The 21,703-nt window shown below is 36.9% G+C and overlaps 1 protein-coding gene across 1 annotated transcript in view; it reads right to left on the bottom strand.

Annotated features, from left to right (window-relative positions):
- Positions 1-2,408: 2,408 nt before the first annotated feature.
- LOC754229 (probable cation-transporting ATPase 13A3) overlaps positions 2,409-21,703 on the bottom strand; it is a 40,608-nt gene continuing 21,313 nt past the window's right edge. The window contains 20 exon segments of the mRNA XM_030979274.1: positions 2,409-3,892; positions 4,301-4,519; positions 5,056-5,139; positions 6,642-6,730; positions 7,069-7,217; positions 7,872-8,022; positions 8,737-8,809; positions 9,729-9,825; positions 10,685-10,784; positions 10,787-10,916; positions 11,788-11,904; positions 13,163-13,341; positions 13,720-13,844; positions 14,602-14,725; positions 15,197-15,350; positions 16,064-16,174; positions 17,196-17,340; positions 17,775-17,836; positions 18,487-18,675; positions 19,340-19,386. Of these exon segments, the coding sequence (XP_030835134.1) occupies positions 4,364-4,519; positions 5,056-5,139; positions 6,642-6,730; positions 7,069-7,217; positions 7,872-8,022; positions 8,737-8,809; positions 9,729-9,825; positions 10,685-10,784; positions 10,787-10,916; positions 11,788-11,904; positions 13,163-13,341; positions 13,720-13,844; positions 14,602-14,725; positions 15,197-15,350; positions 16,064-16,174; positions 17,196-17,340; positions 17,775-17,836; positions 18,487-18,675; positions 19,340-19,386 (2,282 nt within the window). The 3' untranslated portion in view covers positions 2,409-3,892; positions 4,301-4,363.

Consider the following 21,703-nt stretch of genomic DNA (forward strand, 5'->3'; position numbering starts at 1 on the left):
GCGCTATATTAGAAGCCACCATTATTATTATTATTATTATTATCATTTTAATCAGCATTTTCTCTCTTACAAATTTACAAGCTACATAGCTGTTACTGACTTTCATCCCGTGATGACATTCTCTCGATTTCTTCCCGTTCTGCACATTATTTCCTCCTCATTATTAGGAGCAACCTTTACATTATTTCTTTACTGAGCGATTCTGTTTTTGGTGCTTTTTTTGTACAGGCGCGGATCCACTCTTTTTTTTTGGGGGGGGGGGGGGAAGAGCCCCGGTGGACACAAAATTAATTTGAGCCATGATACATACGTATATATATATATATATATATATATATATATATATATATATATAGTTATCCTATGCAAACTTCCTCTGTGAAATGCATAATAAATTCGTTTTCGAGGATTGGCAATGAAAATACATAAACAATAGAAACAGACCATGAATAAAGAAATAAACAGATTGTTCGATTTGTTTTGAAGCATTATCTTTAAAAACCCGGACAGCTTTATCTTTATTATCCTTAAAAAATAACGTCTATAATCAATCTGAGAGATGGCATCCTGGGGCTCCGCCCCGGAACTCCCGATGGGGGCTCTTCCAGGCGCCTAAAGCTGTGCCATATTGTACGGATCCATTAGAAAGCAAAATAAGCCCAATAAATAATTTGTATATATATATATATATATATATATATATATATATATATATGTATACATACATATATACAGAACTATATATATAAATATATATATATATATATAGTTCTCCTATGCAATCTTCCTCTGTGAAATGCATAATAAATTCGTTTTCGAGGGTTGGCAATAAAAATAGATAAACAGTAGAAACAGACCATGAATAAAAAAATAAAACAGCTTGCTCGATTTGTTTTGAAGCATTATCTTTAAAAACCCGGACAACTTTTTCTTTATTATCCTTAAAAAATAACGTCTATAATCACTCTGAGATGGAATAAAATATCAATACGATTTGCATTTTCAACGTCTAGACATAAAGGTTAAATCTCAACTTTATTTTTCTTATTCTTCTTTTAAATTTCGAAGCGTTGCATGGGATCTTAATCATGTTTTTTTCTACATACATCAATGCCCCCATTTAAGCATACTTTGAATCCAGTCACGCTTCGAAAAGTTCGTGGCCTAGCATTTCGCTTCTATTGATGATCAAATAAAGAAAGCACCCTTTTATAGATCAGGGAGAGTGTGAAAAAAGCACACAGTAGGAGCAGTGCAATTTAGATATATCAAGGGATGGATTAGAGTTTATTTATAAAATGAAATTAAACTGAAAGGGCTATTTAATTTTCAAGAGTCCTTTCACTTCATTTAAGAAATAACCCCTCTCTATGTATTAGAAACACTTTCTCTTGAAAGTCATGAATAAAGAAATAAACAGCTTGTTCGATTGGTTTTGAAGCATTATCTTTAAAAACCCGGACGGCTTTATCTTTATTATCCTTAAAAAATAAAGTCTATAATCACTCTGAGATGGAATAAAATACCAATACGAATTGCATTATGCAACGTCTAGATATAAAGGTCGAGTCCCCGGGGACTTGGATCACGATAATGCCGATAATACTTTACAGATGACCAGATTCCAAGTAGAGTTTACTATAAAGAACCAATTCAGAAATGATTTTTGGTGACTGATGTGTCAGATGTGATCATTCACAAAGGAAAGGCCAGCACACAAACAAATTACAATTCCTCTCTCAGCTCTCTTTATGTTCTTGTGACCTTTGTAAAAGTTCGTTCCCGATTTTGGCGCATGCGGAGTGTGCAATTACGAACTCGCTTATTGATAAAAGAACATTTTTCTGGTTGAATCGATTTGTTTTAGTATAAATGCACTGTTTTCGAGAAAGCTTGTGGTGTTGGAGCTGGACCTCTGTACCAACATCCCTGCTGGAAAGAACACACTCATTCACACCCATTCACAGTGTGAACACAGTGTGAACACACAGTTCACATTGCGAACAGAGTGTTTTCACAGTGTGGACACCGCCACAATGTGGTGAACCACATACAATTCCTTTAAAATTCGACTTTTTTTATGACATCCTCATAATCCTAAGTGCTTTGATTACTTACCGATATATAATATTACAAATATTAAAAATTTTGTTTTTATCTTCTATGTCATATTGCCAAGGTCATTTGAAATTTATTTAATGTTAGCATTGCTTTCATGTTTTGATTGAGTTATGGAAATATAATTATTTGAATTGAAATTGAATTGAATCGAATTGACTGGTAGATCTTCAATAGTGAGGTGTTGTAGGTTAAATGCCGGCAGGGGGCGACACACATACATGACGGGATTCCGAGCTACAAAATGATATTCTCTGTAAATCCTTGAAAAAAAGTCAAATTGAGAAGAATTAATAATAACTCTTTGTATGTATTTATTTCTTAAATTGAACAATATTGGTACTTGATTATCCAACAAATAAGATCAAAGATTATATAAGTATACATAAACATGAATTGTATACAAGCTACTCTCCTACAAATATCTAGACTTATATTACAGTGTATACGTCCGGAAGAAACAAAATACGATCACGAAGACTTTCAAGAAATCATTTTCACGCAATTTCAAAACCCCATAGCACTGCCTTAGATATCATGTCCCGAAAACGTATTACGTCATTGCAATGTTCGCATATACACTGTATAAACAGATGATGCACAGGGCTATTGGAATAGACTTTGGTTTATTTTTTTTAGAGTCTTGGTAATCTTGTTAACTTGACAACTAACAGCATTGCCAACAAAGGATTTATATTCCATCATTCTTGTATCACTCTTGTAAAATCACAAATGTGTAGGCTATATTCCTTTCTAACTTGGAATGTCGCATATGTTTCGCTACGGAGTGTTTACACCATTTGGTTTACACTGTCAATTATATGCGTGTGCTATGCAACTCTTCTGTGAGTACACTGCATTTGTACCAACCTCCGAAAACATTTTGGTGAGGAGTCAGGATCGAGTGGTTAAGTCCAGTGACTTTGTCTTTGAAACACAAGTTACAGGGTTCGAATCATACACGAACGGAATTTTCTTATTGTTGATTATACATTTACAAAAACGCACTATCATTTTCGCAGTACAAGGAAAATGTCGATAAAAAATATATTCACAAAAATACTGTTATAGATTTTTATATTTCAATATGTACATTCTGTTTTCCCACATTGTCAGAATACGTGGTAAGCTATCAAAATGGATAAAATGCATTCCATCTTTATTTTACCTTTAATAAATTCTTTGTTGCTTTTATCAAAAGTAATCATGTAAATTAAAGCAGGCTCTGGCTTTCGTCAGCTACATTGCTACAACAGTTACACAACATACACATTCATATCATTAACATCGAGAGTAATCTTTTCGTGAACCTCTTATATAAATCCGCTCAAACAATTACTGCAAGTCCATAATTTTTTTTCTTTGGAGCAGTCCGCTTCCTTCAATCTTGAAGATTCTTGCAGTTCTTTGGTGGAGTGTGTGTCATAAAGATAGGGTGCATGTGCCAATAATCAACGAGGTACGAGTAAAAAACAACATTGGATCTTGCTACTGTAGCCTCTCCTCAAGTGGTGACAAAAGGCTTCAACAGATGAGGCTGTCACGACATTGACTGGGAGGATGTTCAATGTCTTCACATTTCTGGGGAAGAAGGAGTTTCTATGTCCTGGATTGAGGTATGAGATATACTAGTGTGTGAATAGCTTTTTGGTCTGATGGATTTGGTGATGTACATGTATGCCTCTAGTTTTATTTGACCGTATCGGTTGACCACCTCATGTGTAAACGCGCCTTTAACTACGTAATCATTTCACCAGCACAAGTTTCATCCACTCCCGGCCCCCCCCCCCCCCCACTCAGGGGTCGGAATGACCGCATGCGTGTTGCCAAAATGTCCGGTAAAGGGGTACTTTTCGTGCGACAAAGTCCGGCCCGAGAATTGTAAAAAAAGGGGTGTATTTGACTTTCACCCGGAGATTTCTTCAAAAAAGGGGTGTTTTTTCTTCTTTTTTCTCATCTCTTTGGACTCCTGAGAAATTATTCCGAATTTAGGGGGGTACATTGAGCATTTTTCCTGATTTAGGGGGGTCTCCAAAGCAGGAAAAGGCCGCGAAAAGCCCGCGAAAGGGGGGTTCGAAAATGTTGGCAGTCCTCAGATAGGGGGTGCTTTAAAAAATAGGGAACGAGCATATGCGTACCCTAAATAACACTGAGTGGGGGGGGGGGGGGCCGGGCATCCACTGCCATTGTTAATGTTGTGTCTGACATCGTTCTGGTGCTCATGCTCGGCTCATCATCCACGGATTCATTCACACGAGATGGTTTCCGACTCGGAAAGGATGTCCATGAGCGGTTTCTTAAGCACAGTTAGTTCGACTCCGTGGTATTTCGGCGCCTTTTTCTTGCGAAAACACCGACACGTAATGAGGTTCATCAATCGCTTAGAGGGCGCCAGAACATACTGCAAATGAATAATACAATTTCTTTGTCAAAATGTTTAAAAAACTGCTTGTCTTACGAGTTGATGACTTTTATATTACCGGTTTCTTGTCTGACTACCATTCTCATAATTTCTGTATTTACTCCTTTTCTTAACTTCATATAAATTTAATAATTTCACTACCTTCTGCATTACTGATTATGGGTACATTGTGCCGAAACTGTGATTCGGCCTATCACCATTATTTGTGTGTACTCTGACGAGTCCTCATATTAAGAATCAAGTAAGTGACTGTCATGGATAAATAAAGATTGTCTGATTTTGTGAAGCAATTATTTGCAAAGCACCTTGAAGTTAACAACTGCATACACAACTGTTAATGTTGTCCTTGTTAAATTAATCGGCGTGACATTTGAGGGTACTGTTTTTTGTTGAACAATGTAATCAATATTCATTGCTACATGCCCTTGGAATATGTTTTCATAAACAACGCTGGGATTGTCATTCGATCATAACGCAGCTCAATATCTCTTTGACTTCAGAAGAAGCACACATACCTCGACAGATAACGCAATGATGAAATGCACTGCTGCGAGAAAAAGGATGAGCGCCTTGAAAGTGTAGGATGGGATATGCTTCAACTGCAATGGGATAAAACGGATGAAAAGGTGGGAAAAGGTTTATCAGTATTGTACATATAACTTTCCTAACCACGTATCCAGTATTTTTGCAATATTTAGTACAAAATAATTACCGTCATCAGCTCATATCATTCGTAGAATTTTATTGATCTGGACCATGATATACTCTAGTTCAAAAGATACACATTTCATCACGATATTCAAAGAGGCATAACAGTGCGCTCCCATTTGGAATTCGACACCAATTGGGTGTTTATTTAATAACGGGTGTTTAAAATCACCATAATAAGCCTTCAGTTTTATGACCAATTAACAGGCCTCATGTGACACTTTACAGTTTCCACCAATCGCACCACATAGAAAAGTCAATATCTTCATTTCCCTCACCCGAACACTCTCAGAGAGACTAGGGGTCATTTCTTAATGGGACTACGGGTTTACTCTGTGCCAAACTTGTACAACCGTTAGACGTTAAAAAAAAAGATGTCGTATTGCCCTTTGCGACCGACCCCCCCAAAAAATGAAATCTACGGTTGGCTCTTTACCGTTTTTTAGAAGAAAAAAATATTTAATGAATATTATTAAAGCATACAAAATGAGAAATATTAGCCAAAATAGGAAGGAAAAAATAAAAATAAATAAATACACAAAAAAATTCAGACCGACCGACCCATGTTTTGGCACCCAAAGGGCAATACAATTTTTTTCTTAAAGTCTAGTGTCAGTGAATTATCATCTACTGCACATTGAAACTGACCACCGTCTCGATCCCTTTAATTGAGGGATTAATATGTTTTAAGAAATAAATATTTCTCACAGCAATAATTGAGCGTCGAACCGAGCTTTTTAGAATTGATCATTCTTATACCAATTAGTTAGTTAGGGTTATATGGAGAGTTAAATGGAGCTTTGGACCAATAGGTAGTCCAGCCTGTGGACCGTTTCCGCCAAATCGGCTGATACAATAACACGGCCTCAACGTTGACAGTAGACTTTGCCATTCTGCACCCGTTCTTGTATATATTTTTAATTGTTAGCAGAGCTAACTGATTAGCATAAGAATGTTGAACAGGTGCCGTTTTGCAGTATTCAGATTCGATGAGCTTACAAAGCTCATTGACCTAGTTCGACACGCTGTAGAACGGACGTCTGACATGGGGGAGCTATATGGTATAGCATTGTCTGGACGTCTGACATGGGGGAGCTATATGGTATAGCATTGTCTTGCCGTCGAAGCTTGGTGCTCCCCAGGATACAGGTATAGTATGTATTATGAAAATTGTACATGTATTGTTTTACAGATTATGCTATAGGGAAGGGAGGCGAAATTGAAAATTACGGTTAATTTGGGGTATCGCAGGATGATTGGATCGAGACACCACGCTGTGTGTGGGGATCGATGCTTGTGCCGTAGGAGAATTAAAAAACGGACAGGATCTGGACCCGGATCTGGACTAACCAATGGGCCGCAGCATTATTTACATGTCAGTAGAGGGTCTTACCTTAAATGCTTTGATGATTCTGGCAGGTGGATAGAAAAGAAAGCCGAGGCAGATGAGAAAATCGACTATGAAGACGATCAAAAGAGGAACTGAAAATAAAGGAAAATAGAGGTCAGTAGTGAGTTTTGCTAATAACAATAATAATGGAAATTTTAAAAGAAATCATCATTTAATAATATAGGCCTAATGATTCACAACTAATGTAGGCCTATATGACTCCCCTTCCCTCCTCCCCCCCAGAAAAAAAACCCGGTATATTATTTGTAAGTGAACTGTTACGGACTATATGTGAAGTAAAAGATACGGGGAATATTAAACCACTCCAAAGGCACAATTTAAGATGAAAGGGAAGACAGATAGACAAAAGTAATTTATGATGTCTATCTTCTCTGTTTAATTGTAAATGATTTTCTCACTTGGTACCTACTGTTTTTGTAAAATCGGTTGCTGTACGGAGGCCCCGGCGTGTTAACGAAAGCTAGGGTAAGGTACTGAAAATTTGCAAGTAGCCAAACTGCCATGTTTTCGTACGACACTACGTTCCTGTGTGCGCCGTCTAGCTCCGAGGGCTCATACCTATAGTTGAATCAGAAATTGAGGAGTTAGACTTATATGCAAATTGCACAAATAAATGCTGACTCTTATTGTTCCTTCTTTTATTCCAGCAATGTTTAATATACCCCCGAAACACTTAAGTGTGACAACCGCTTCTTGTTTCTTTTGTGCCCCTTTACCTTTGTCTTATCGTTTTCCTTTTCTTTTTTCCTTTTTGGTTTTTGTATGTACTAACATCTTTGATTTTCCCTTTCAGAGATTTTGGTAATTGAGAAAAGGATTGAAACATTTCCTTTTAATTCTAACATTGATTTCTGTCTTAATTTATATTCTTGAGCTGCTTGTGTGAAACGAGGTCTTTTGGTAGGCCTACATAGACCTACATAGAAAGTGAGTGAAATATTTATAGCTTACGTAGGCTGGACTAAGGCTACGCCATTGATTGTAACAATAATGAGAATAGGGACTTTTAGATTTGCGTGGACTGAAACATGTGACGTCCATTCAAGGCAGTGCATTAAAAGGACGTCGATCGTAGCAATCCTCATTGTCTTCGTGCGAATCTAAAAGTCCGTATTATATTATGATCCATGGGCCTAATGATAAATGATGTCAATACCTTACATGGATCCGAATAGAGCTAGGGACAAATAGGGCATATGGACCAGGACTTACCATGGTTGATTGAGGACCAGGACCAACACTAGGACTTGGAACCCGATTAGGATCACTACGTGTGCAATGAGGGAGAACACGATAGGAGGGGTGACCAGCTTGGTAATGGGGCGTTTGGTTGATATCTGATGATAGGCCTTGTTGTAACCAACTAGATAGGAAGAATCCAAATACATATTGCATGATAGAGCATTGAAGGAGTGAAGAAAAAAGAAAGAACTGTGACCCTTATTTCCTTTGCTGACGTGCATGGACCTATTACTCATGCTCGAATAACGAACCTTATTTCGTTTGTGGGAGCACTGTGATATAATTGATGAAAGCTCTTGAATATTTTTACGCCAGATATCTTAAAGGAGTCCCAAATGGAGGATGGATGTAATTTCTGTCTCCACCGATCGAAGTTCACCGCATTGCAATCTTACAGTATAGATCGTACAAATCCGCGCACCTACCATGCTTACAGCTGCCCTGGGGCTCGTTTCACAAAGCCTTTTTTTAATGACAAATTAAAAAAAAAAATCAGTGACGAATCTGCTGATAACCAATCGGAAGCAAGGATTTTAGTAGCTTATAACAAAAACTGTCATTTGTCACCAATGACCAGTTTTGTGAAATGCCCCCTGGTATAACACATTCCTGTCGCACTGGCGAGTGGGAATTTAGATCCGTGGTTGCGATATAATTCATCTTCCTGCTTCGATTTATTTATCATTTTATTCAAGAAGAAGTAAGAAAAGTATTGAAGAAAAAACTCTTAGCAGATAGAAATTGCTTTTATTTTGATATTTAATTGAACTAATAGTCTAAGGAATCTGATGGAATTTCCGAGGCCCTGGCCAAAATCATGAAATTCTTAGCTTACCTGCTAGTACGAATGAAGTGCAGAGCACGATGTCAATAATGAAGAACTGCATATCGCCAATGTAGTATTGAACCTACACCCCAAAGTGCAAAATATATAAGCACAATAACATATTAACTAGAATGAATTCGAAACGAGGTGGATAAGGTGGAAGAAGAACACGTGTAATGGTGGCGTAATCTGTTAGAATACAATGATACCTAAAAATACGAGGTTAAAGTGACCTAATTCAATTCAATTTAGTATTTAAGTCAATTTAACTTAACTAAATTTAACAAACTAAACTTTACTACGTATATACAACCTAAACTGTAACATATAACCTGTATCTGTAAGATTGGTGAAATTATTGCAATTCTAACTCTAAGCTGTAACTGTAACTGTAAGATTAAAATAAGAACATGTGTACAAATCTATCGAAAAAATAACTTGTAACAATCTCGGATCAACTAACCTGGGGGGGGGGGGGGTGTTTCACAAAGATCCTAAGTCGAACTTATCTCTAAGTTGGACTTAGAAATTATGGAAAGCCATTAGCATCTTTGAAAATATTTTGTAAAAGTTATTTTGAAAGGCATAAAATGTTGATTCAAAATTTATCATAAAGGAGATCTCATTTTCTTGATGTAGAATTTATAAAAAAAGTATAAAATACTTGAATTTCTGCTTTTGAATATATTTCATTTTAAGGCTCCAATGGCTGTCCATAAATTTTAAGTCCAACTTAGTGTTAAGTTCTACTTTGTGAAACACCCCCCAGGACAGTATAATGTATATCATAACAAACAACAAGAACAGACTATTTGGAACCAAAGGTGAGGGCGTTTTGGTCAGAGGAACCTTAAGCAATTTGAACTTCCTCCGACCGGTGTATTTGTGACATAGAGTATATCCTTATATAGTTACAAATTAATTTATACACATTAATATATTGCTACTGCGACGAGAAGTATACGCATTGTAATATTCTCTATTGCAAGAGATGAACATACCGAAGTGAGTACTGTTACAGAGGTGAACATGATGAGACTATACAGAGCCATGAACTTAAACAGACCAAATGACGTCACCATGGCACAACGACCCTCCCTACAAAATGGAACATAGAGAGTGTGAGAGAGAGAGAGAGAGAGAGAAAGAGAAAGAGAGAGTGAGAGACTGAATCAAATATAATTAACGTAAAGTTTATTTTGGTCAAAACTGCAGGATTGTGAGGGTTCTAGTTATTTTTTTCCCTTTCATTCCTTGACATAAAATAATAATTCACCAATTTTTTTAACCAAAGTTATAAATGATACAAAGACTATTTCGATGAGTGTGTGTGCATACGAGCGTGTGTTGTGTGTGTGTGGGTGTTTGTGTGACTGTGTGTGCGTTTGTATACTTGTACTGTGAATGTCTACCCAGTTATTAAACCTGAGCTATGTCTTTTCTTATGACGATCGTATCCATATGCATGTGTTAACTGATCAAAAAGGCTAACATGAAAAGGCTCTTTTTGACGAAAAAATGACCTTCTATTTTTCTTAAGATTGTATTGGGTTCAAATTTCATTTTTTTTTAAACATAAATAATTAAACTTCAAACTTTAAGAAGTTATTGGACGTAAACACGGACTTGCTGAAAAGCAGTCTTTTTAGATGTAAGTTTTTACCGTAAATGAATAAATTCAATTCTAATTCAATTCTAAACATTGTTAAAAAAATTACAATCGACTGAAGTTAGCAACTTACTTTATGACTGTCGGGATACATATGCATGTATTTACTGATCAAAAAGGCATTTTTTTGACGAAAATTTGACCCTCTATTTTTCTCAAAATTGTATTGAATTCAAATTCCATTTTTTTTCTTTTATACGTAAATGATTCAACTTCAAACTTTAAGAACTTATTGAACATAAACATTGTGTTAACAAAACGTCCAATCAACTGAAGTTAGCAACTTACTTTATGACTGTCGGGATACAGCTGATTGTTGCCGTCTTAGATGTGAACGGAGCCGCTACGGATGCCTCGGCTTCTGAGAGAGCTATGCCGACATGGCTTGTTTGAGAGCACCGCAATCATTTGCACCATCTCCACACATGCCAACAGATAGACCCAGTGACTGGAGCGTTTCGACCAGCTGTGACTTTTGGTCAGGGGACATCCTGGCGAATATTACACCCTGCGCTGCGATCTGTGTGAATTAAAAAATTTTGGAAAATAAAATCTTTAAATAAAGGTTGAAGTACCGTGATAAAATTCTTCACAATTCTTGAGTCCATATTCAAGAACGACAAGCATGTCTATGTCCAAACAATATTGATGACATAATAAGATTTGAGAGGTTACGACCGCGCACACGGCACGCTAAATCGGTTGATCAGATATGTCATTCGCAAAATGTAGTTTAATAGTTTGAACTCTTTTCAACTTGGGGAAACTTTTGTCATCCTCTTTGTGAACATCTATCAAATTGACATATTAACATGTACATTGATTGGACGCTCAGATGATACGGGTGGTAATGATGTATCTCTGACGCATTTCTTGGAATTCAATGCTATATTTTGGGGGTTTAATTTTAAATGGATGGAAAAACATTATGAGGAGTTTTCAGCATAACGATTAGCTTTAGATTGTCAAAAAGAAATGCACATTATTGTTAATTTTATTTTCGTTTCTAATTAAATATTTTATACAGATACTTTGATTTGTTTTTCTTTCTGTCCGACCGGTTTGATTGGCTTCACGTCAATTTATGTGTATCTTCAATGAAAGTCTATTCCTAGTATATGAAGACCAATTTACCTCAACAACGACTTAAAACTTTTTTTAAATGAAACTTTAAATTTCACTAGTGACTTCAAGAAGTATGGTGAGCGTGTCCCACTCTCTTCTAGTTTTTTCTTTCCCTTTCCTTCTCTCTATTACAGCGCATAGCGACATATTATCTGTGATATGTGCTTTATAAGTATAGTATATTATTATTATCACTACAAGTAATATCATTATTATTGTATTATCATCATTATTGATATAATTATGATCATAATGATTATTATTACCTTTGGCATTATTTGGGGGTAATGATCTCGAATGATGCCGAAGGTTGTACCGTCACAGGCTATCAATGGGCTCTCTTCTCCCTGCTGGGAAATGAGCACTTTATCTTCTTTCATCGTCTAGAATTATAGGAAAACGATAAGAAGAGGTGGTGGATTTGTTCGTAGTAATGATAGTAATAGCAATTGTAGTAGCAACAGTATAGTAATAGTAGTAGTAGTAGTAATAGTAGTAGAAGTATGGGTAGTAGAAGAAGTGGTGGTGGTGGTGGTGGCAGTAGTGTTAGTAGTAGTCGTCGTCGTAGTAGAAGTAGTAGTAGTGGTGGTGGTGGTAGTAGTAGTAATAGTAGTAGTAGTAGAAGTAGTAGTAGTGGTGATGGTGGTGGTTGTAGTGGTAGTAGTAGTGGTAGTAGTAGTCGTAGTAGAAGTAGTAGTAGTGGTGGTGGTGGTAGTAGTAGTAATAGTAGTAGTTGTAGAAGTAGTAGTAGTGGTGGTGGTGGTGGTAGTAGTGGTAGTAGTAGTAGTAGTAGTAGTAGTAGTATTGGTGGTGGTGGTAGTAATAGTAGTAGTAGTGGTGGTAGTAGTAGTAGTAGTGGTGGTGGTGGTGGTAGTAGTGGTAGTAGTAGTAGTAGTAGTAGTAGTAGTAGAAGTAGTAGTATTGGTGGTGGTGGTAGTAATAGTAGTAGTAGTAGTAGTAGTCGTAGTAGTAGTAGTAGTAGTAGTGGTGGTGGTGGTGGTAGTAGTGGTAGTAGTAGTCGTCGTAGTAGAAGTAGTAGTAGTGGTGGTGGTGGTAGTAGTAGTAATAGTAGTAGTAGTAGAAGTAGTAGTAGTGGTGGTGGTGGTGGTAGTAGTAGTGGTGGTGGTGGTGGTAGTAGTGGTAGTAGTAGTAGTAGTAGTAGTAGTAGAAGTAGTAGTATTGGTGGTGGGGGTAGTAGTAGTAGTAGTAGTAGTAGTAGTAGTAGTAGTAGTAGAAGCAGTGGTGGTGATGGTGGTGGTGGTAGAGGTGGTGGTAGTAGTAGTAGTAGTAGTAGTAGTAGTAGTAGTAGTGGTAGAAGAAGTAGTCGTGCATGAAGCAGTAAATAATAGAAGTCATTACTGCAAAGAAATGCGTCACAAATATTTCATGCAGTGGTTTTACTTTCAGTAGAATGAAAAAGTTATTTGTGAAAACACATTGTTTATTGAAGAAGGCTTTAAAATGTATTAAAATAACATCAAACATATTTATTAATAACATTAAAACATACAATAATAACTATTCCAAAATAATAAAAAAAAACCTACTGAGAAGGTGAATTGTATCAAGTACCATCACTTTTTAAGATTACACAAGAGGCAGACTAAAACAAAATCAAAACAATTCCTGAATTATTCTCACCCCATTTGTATCGCAATTATTATCGACGTCTCTCTGCACGTCATCGACCAGAGGTGTAATGACGAGTTTGGCCTTTAAGTGGTCGTGGGGAGGCCCGGCTTCGACGCGCATGATGGTTGCCCCTGGTCGAACCATGCCGCATTCCCGCCCCACGTTGATCGCTGTGAAGATGTTGTCTCCTATAGCAGAAAGTATGCCCCAAAGGATGGAAAGTCATGGACAGTCATTATCACATTCAAAACCAAGCAGACAAACAATATATAATAATATAAATAATATACAAGATCGAATAGAAGGAGAAAGATATTGTGAGGAGAGACAGAGAGGGAGACAGGGACAGAGAGACAGATAGAGGGACAGACCGAGAAAGAGACAGAAAGAGGGAGAGAGTGAGAGACAAAGACGAAAGAGAACAAGAAGAAGGAGATGCAAAACTGACAGTAGGCACAATTACCATCATGATGATATTCGGTTTAAAAAAAAGAGTAAAATAATGGTAAGGGTCGGTTTTAAAAAAAAAGGGGAGGGGGAATAAAGTAATATTTGATTGAAATTACCTGTCACCATGATGGTTCTAATATTGGCTTCATTGAGTTCAGTAATGGCGGGAGTCGTAGCAGGTTTCAGTTTGTTTTGCATTATCAGGAGACCAGCGAATTCCAGATCGCACTCCACTATATCTCTACATACATGCCAGACGATAAAATACAAATGGAATTTAGATATAGAAAATTCTGTTCAAAACAGCTTCTGACATAGTCGAACAGAAACAGTTGTAACTCCATCGACATCCCATAAACAAACGGCATTACAACATTGATATCAGCTGACCTTACACTTCGAGATGATAATGACGAAAGTCATAAGAAAGAAGTACTTATAAGATGATGATGTGGATCCAAATTAAATGATTGGTTGAGAGCGTACACGTGACCAGGCATTTATTTCGCTTAACACGTATTTTTTATAATGACCGGTCGTTAGTAAAATCATGTTATAAAACAAATAAAACATAATCTTATAAAACAAATAATACACATCATTTTGTTCGGGCATTAGTTAAATTACCCAGACTCGGTTAGCAATTTGCCAAAGTATATACATTTGAGGACCACATACTGATGATGATGATGATGATGATGATGATCGGGAGGAACGGTGGAGGGTTTAAGGAGGTGTAGGGTGAGAAGGAGGAGGAGAAGCAGGTGAAGAAGGAGGAGGAAAAGGAAGAACGCACCACATCATGATGATGATGATGATGAGAAAAAGTATGGTGTTTTTTTATTAAGATAATGACCGTGATGATGCCGATGCCAAGGATGATGACAATGGGGATGATAATGAAACAATGATTATAAAAATAATAATGATAGTGGTACTAAATTCGGTTACGAACCTAACGACGAAAATAATGATGATAATTTTATAGTTTTACTTACCTTTGGATCCTTGAAAGTTCATTGGGATCGTCTGGGTTGATATCGATGGGTTTCCATGCCAATGCAATTAACCTCAAGCCCTGTTTTGTGAATCCATCTAAAACGTCTTGGAAGTCGAGTGGCACTATTCAAAAATAAGAAGAAGATACGAGATATTGCATTTAATGGAACACTTCTTTGATAATTCAGCAAAATTTCCTTTTTTTCAGAAATCCTTCTCATTAAGATAAATTTACATTCACAAACTGTGACGACATTGTGATTTGTTTTGTTACAGTGTATGTTTGACCAAGTCTGCGTCCTCAATAAATAGGGATGATGGGCTAACAATTTAACAGCTCCAATCCTACATATCCCCCATAAACAGTTGTTCCGGGTTTTAATTCGTCCAAAGAATATGTTTAGTGTTAGGGTTTCAATTGTGTTTTAGGTTATGTTTAGGGTTACATTTAAGGTTGGCTATACTGTAAGACGTCATTTACATTGTTTTCCAGAACTCAACTTAACCTTTACTGTAGGCGTATTTTCGATCTTGTTGGACCTCCTAGTAAACGTGAAGGGAGTGCGGGTGGGAGGGTCATGTTATTCTCGTTACCTGTGTCTTTTTGTGAGAGCTTGGAAATCTTTTCTGGTGACCCCTTCGCAAGGGCATATGTCTTCCGGGTCACTGTATCCATGGCAATGACACACATGGTCTGAAGAGCCGACGCGAAAGGAAATATCTTTAACGTCGCAATTTCGGTTAACTCCTGTGAAAAGACGAAAAGACAAAGTTTAATGTACGTATTGTGGGGCTACTACTCCTAGTGAAGCTTAGATCAATCTTCCTGCCATACCAATAGTCATATTTGTAACATGCATGCTGTTTAACTAGTTTGATTAATGTTATCTGACGTGTAAAGGGTATATAAACATAACGGTAATAATAGCAACGTAAAGATTGTAACGCTATGCAATTTGCACCTTTTTAGGTTGCCCTATTAATAATAATTCTGAGATTATGGTGGCCCAGAAGGGACATAGCGTATCATGAACTTTGTTCTGAAATATGCGAAAAAATATGCAACTTGTCGCATATTTTGTCGCGAATTTCACAGCAAAGTTTATAATACGCGACGACCCGTCTGGGCCACCATATGAGATGCATTAATGAAGACAAGGGAAAATTGACTGTTATTGTGTTAACATACGTATGAAAAGAAAGATTTCGCGGTCGTAACATCTGTGTACCTCTTTTTCATGATTTTCTTTTTAAATTAGCTCTAGCCTCGAGTCAACTAACGCATTTCCCAGTGTACTATATTGCTGTTTTAAAATGCATGGAATAAGAAGAATGAGAACATTCACAACTGACCATGCTGACACCTATGTCTCCTACCAAAACTCTAGCACCTTAATCAAATAGTCAAATAGAAGCAACAGCCGGAGATTTAAGTAATTTAAAGAAAAAACATCTTCTGACCTGTTTTTCATCAAGAGTGCCCTTTGCTCCGATGTGGTCCGATGAACCGGTCTTCGCAATCGCCATCGCACCTGGTAGCCGGCTACTCGCCTTCTCACCGAGATCCAGGGTCTGTTGTAGGGATGAAAATATATATAAACATGTATAGGAACAGGACCATGACTGACATGATATGAGAATATGGGTTACATTACGAATACGTATTCTATAAATATTCATTGATATGCTAATTATGTACGCACGCAGGATTGGTCGCCAATTTCAAGGGCCCGCCAAACCTAGGTTTGTCGACAAACCTCCTTTGTGAAATCGGGCCAAGGGGTTTTACTTTAAAAAATCAAGATCAAGAGAAACCAACCGCTGAAACGTTGGTGAAATTCTTGTTAGAAATTGTTATATTTGTTGTCTTCAATGTGTGCGTTCCTTTGTCCGTGTGTGTATTGGGTTTTTACAGACGTGTATCAATTAGATTTGATTATTTACGTCTGGGGACCGACCTTTAAACGTCACCATCCGAAAGACGTGACTCAGCTTCGAGCCTGCGTCCTTGGCTGAATCAGTTTGTAACTTCCACTGTTAGCTGGATTACGTTTACAACTCTTTTAAAAGAACGGTTCTGGTTCGAGAAAATAGTTATTAAAAAAAGGGGCTGGGGGGGGGGGGCTGCTTAATTTGCAAAAGCAATCGTTTGCGTTTATGAAAAAACGCACTTTGCATTCTAACATGACCTTTCATCAGGGGCTTCTCTTTTGACTTCATGAAACTTTTCTAAACGGGGTCAATGGTTCTGCCCCTTATTAAAGAAAGTCTTCTTTTACTTGTCACTTTTACAGGGTTAAAGTCCCTTTAAAGTGTTAGGAGTTCCACAAATTTGATGGCAAAATTCACTTAAATTTTATCATAATGTTAAAGAGGGTGTCATTTAGGACACATTTTTGCAAGGATTTTCTAAACAAATGTGTCTGAAGTCGGATATTGATGAAAGAATTCAAAATGTAGGCTTACCGCGTACAACAGAAAACCCAAATCATCTTAGCAGATGAAAAGAATCGTCTGCGATGGAGAAAATGTTCATAAAATGCTGGTCAATAAAGTTTAAAACGAATCGGCATGAATCTCAAATGCTACCTACCCAACTTGTCGCGTCAAACATTTTGATATCAAGGGGATCCCCCGTTATTTCTCCATCCACCTCCATTAGCTCGTGACAGGTTGCCATAGCAACGGAGACGGGCTCGGAGAAGAGCGACTTGGCATCGGCTACCATCGGGCTGAAGCTATAGAGAGTAAAAATATATAGTCGCTAAGCCTGTCGATTTTTTTTAGCAACATTTACTTCTTGAAACTTGATTTTCAGTCTACAGGCAACATAACCCTAACAAGTCAATAACAAAGACATATGCTTTAACGTAAACTATATAACATATATACTACATTTTATCTAGACAACAAGTACAGACAAACCGGTCTTCACGACCACCTGCCTACAATGACCACATTCTTGCTTTCCTATGAGAAGAGTTTCCCATTGGTAACTGTATTCATAGTTCAACCTGTACAAAAAAATACTTTTCTTGCCTCTGTCGCACATTAATTCACTTTATAAAAACGTGTACAAGTTTTTCTCTGCATTTGAAATTCTTGGAAATAAACCGCACACACAAAACCACACAAAATAATAAATTAAATTTGAACCGCATGATTTTAATACCTTCCTTTTGAAGCAGCTTGCACTCCTAAAAGATCAAGCCCATCTTCAGTAAGTGTTCCCGTCTGGAAAAAGGATGAGAGGGAGGAAGAGAGATTGTGACAAGAGGGTTTGTGATGAGATGGGAACCGGAAGAGGGTGGGGATTACGGAGAGAATGAGAATGAAAGAGAAAAGGAGAGAGAGATAGAAAAATAGTGGCGACTTCGGAGAATATATTACACCCACTTCTATGAAAGATTAAGATTATATACAAGGAAATTCCGATATTGTCTTTATAAAAATCTCTAACAGACATTTTACTGATGGTACACTTTAAACAATGATAGTCTGATGTGGGGGGAGGGGGGTACAATATAACATATTCTAACCACCACCCCCCCCCCCCCCAACAAAAAGAGACAAAAGAGCGAGGGTTTCTTTAGTCTGAAATAAGAGGGGTGCAGATGTACAATTATTTTGTACTTCTGGTTGTATGAACTTAGTGCATGTATGGCACATTGAGTTTTAACATGGGGACAAAGGCGGGATGTGCCACCTCCCCCCCCCCCCCCCCAAAAAAAAAATAATAATAATAATAAATAAATAAATAAATAAATAAATAAATAAAATAATAATAATAATGATAATAATAATAATGATAATAATAAAATAAATAAATAAATAAAAATTTAAATAAAATGATAATAATGATTATTATAATAATAAAAGCAAACCTTGTCGAAGCAAACAACATCTACAGTCCCACATAAGTTGATTCGCTGAGGGCTGATGCAGTAGATGCCTTCTTTTTTTAGCCGAAATTGGGCGAACACCATACCGATGGTTAAGACAGCGGGGAGTGCTGGGGGCACGGCGATCGACAGTATGTCGATAGCGTGGATAATCGTTTTGGAGGCACTTGCCTTAGAAGAAGGAAATGTATAAGACAAATGAATTATATAAGAATGAATACATATTTAGCATAGTCCGAGGTGAGTAACCCTTCATAAACCATGACTCCTACCATGCAGATTTCCAGTTTTAAAGATTGTTATTTTCTGCAAATGTCATGAAAAGAGTAGTCTAAAAGCCCTTATTTTCATGTAGCTATTAAACACTTTTTAAAGCTCTTACCATATGAAGCCTACATATTCATATCACAAGGTTTGACTGGTTGCTTTGCACATTCGACATTCTGTAGGCATTATCCCCCCCCCCCCACACTCCCCCTCCCCCCCCCCCCCAAAAAAAAAAAAAAGACACACATAAAAAAAGGCCTTGTCCTAAGTACACTTCTTTATTTTCCCCTGCTCACAAAACAATAACTGTATCGGATAAGGTCCGAAACTTCTAAAAAATCTTTTCACCAGATATCATTTATATTTTTAACATGTGTAACCTTTACCATTTATCAAATATTACCCCCTTTCTTTATCTTCTTCTCCGCTGCTGGAATCAATGATTATTTTGGTTGGGTAGGGGAGTAAAGAAAGATAATGACGATTTTGGTTCGGGGGTACGAGAAGTCCCGGTTTCAACTCTCAGACTCCCTTCCTATAAATCTAAGTATTTATTGTAAGTTCTTACCCCCTGAAGCGTCATTATGACCGCCGTGTAGATAAACCCGATGATAGCTTTGAAATTGAGCAAAGGGAAGAAAATTTTAAAAAGATAATCACTGACAAAAATCCATGTTAAATTAAAATAATAAAATCCAAATTTGTATTCATGGTATATGGGTATTCAGGAATTTAAAGCAGATGTTCATATAGATACTTTAAAAAAGTTAAGCATATCAAATCAAATCAAATAGAATAAATTTACTGAAATACAATAATAAGGATATATTGACTGCTTTGAGAGGCATAGTGGTTTCTATAGGGTCAAGGGAAACTCACAACCTGCTATGACCCCAAGGCGCTTGCGCCGCGGGGTCATAGCAGGTTGTGAGTTTCCCGAGACCCTATAGAAACAACTATGCCTCGAATATTAAAAGCAGTCAATATATATTTTATATACCGAAAAAAAGGAAAATGTTGACTCACCCATTTAGGTTTCCATCTCTTTGAAGTCATGAATATTAACACCAACAATAACTTGTGTACAGTATGAAATCCAACAAGCTGTGCTCCAGTAGAACAGGGAATACCAAACACGTTTACACGAACAGTAACTTTTGTACAGGATGATATCACCAACAAGCTGTGCTCCAGTAGAACAGTAGAACATGAACAGTAACTTTATAAATTCACAAATTCGCAACATATTTACACAGACTGTGCTGCGTGGATTGGTAGATTCGTCGCCTGAATGCAGCGACCAAAATCGAATTGCACTCAAACACCGTTAACGGTATTGCGCATCGGTCATCGCACAAAAGAAACTTATACGGTAACACGTAAACCAAAATGGGGATCGCAGCAAAATGACGCGTTTCACAGCCATGGAAAAAGTGCTATGAAAAATGGATATAAACCGGTAGAGCCGGGAAAAATGACTATGAATTTCAATTAGCGGGCATGGTTAAGAACATGACTCTCATTTTCAACCAATCAGAAGACAGGATTAGTAAAGAATCTTAAAATGAGGTATATAACCAATATAAAAGCAATATTACAAAAGAGGAATTTAAATAGGTAACAAACGTATGGTTGGATAAATCACTAGTAAACAATATATAATCACAATGCACATCGCTATTTATTCGTGGGAAATTTGGCAGGCTCTCTCAAAAAATCTAAAAAGAAACAAAATGAAAACAAAGGTATAAAAAAAAAAAAGCCAAGCAATGCGTGACAAAGCAGAAGTTGCGGAAGTAAATATTGCACTATGGCGACAAGTTTAGAACTTTGATTTGATTTGATTTATTCGTGAACGGTAAAGAAAAAGAAACCAAGCATGAATAGTGGCAAGATTTATTTCTCACTGGGGCAATTAATGGTCAAGATGGGAAATATTTTTATGTGCTGAATGTCTGAAAAAATATAGCATGCTTTCCAATAAACACAGAGTAAAAACAAGTATACTAAACTAACGGCATCTTGGGGGTTGATGTATATCATGTACAACATGTCCCAGGGGAACATGAAAGTTATTACAGGAGAATCACCCGTGTTCAACCTGTTCAGCCACAAGATCGTGGTTTTAGAAGAAATCAGAATGGCATAAAATCAATTCTTATGTGAGTTGTGGTATCCACTACTCTGTTTATATTACTTTGTGTACTTTCAGTAGCATTTACGTATTACGTAAATGCTACTGAAAGTACACTAAGTAATAAATGCAGAGTGGTGTATACCACAACTCACATAAGAATTGATTATATGCCAGACTGATTCAAATTTTAGAAAGCTAAACTTCCTTTAATTTGGAGGTTGTTGTTCTTAAGACCAGCAACCTCCAAATGCAAGGAAGTACAGCAACCTCCAAATGCAAGGAAGTTAAACTTTCTAAAGTTTGCACCAAGTGTACTTTACTAAAGAACCGAACTAAAAATAGCGGTATTAACGCTCGAGCTGTCATGGGTAACTAATATATATTTTTTTTTAATCTTTTTTTTTTTTCTCTCTTTCTCATCTCTCCGTTTCATTTCCTCTCTTATCCTCACTTTCTGTCTTATCTTTGCGAAAAAAATTCTCTCTGTCTCTCTGTCTCTCGCTCTTGAAAACAAAAAATTGGTACATCAATATTATAGCGCACATATTCATCCCAGGGTATACTCAAGGCGCCTAAAATGTACTTTTGTAGCCAATTTACTACACTTCAACGTTAACTTGTATAAACATCGAGGAGAGAAATATGAACGAATTTTGTTTTATTGGAGTTAAAGAAAGACTTAATTTCATTGAATTGTAAAAGGTTTCGTTTGACGCAATAAAAAAGCCAATGGAGGGCTAAAATATTATTTAAAAAATCACTTCACCTGTGTTGAGAGTGGCTAATATAGATTAA

This window comes from Strongylocentrotus purpuratus, unplaced genomic scaffold (assembly GCF_000002235.5).
Source record: "Strongylocentrotus purpuratus isolate Spur 01 unplaced genomic scaffold, Spur_5.0 spur5_contig_816, whole genome shotgun sequence".
NCBI classification, from domain to species: domain Eukaryota; kingdom Metazoa; phylum Echinodermata; class Echinoidea; order Camarodonta; family Strongylocentrotidae; genus Strongylocentrotus; species Strongylocentrotus purpuratus.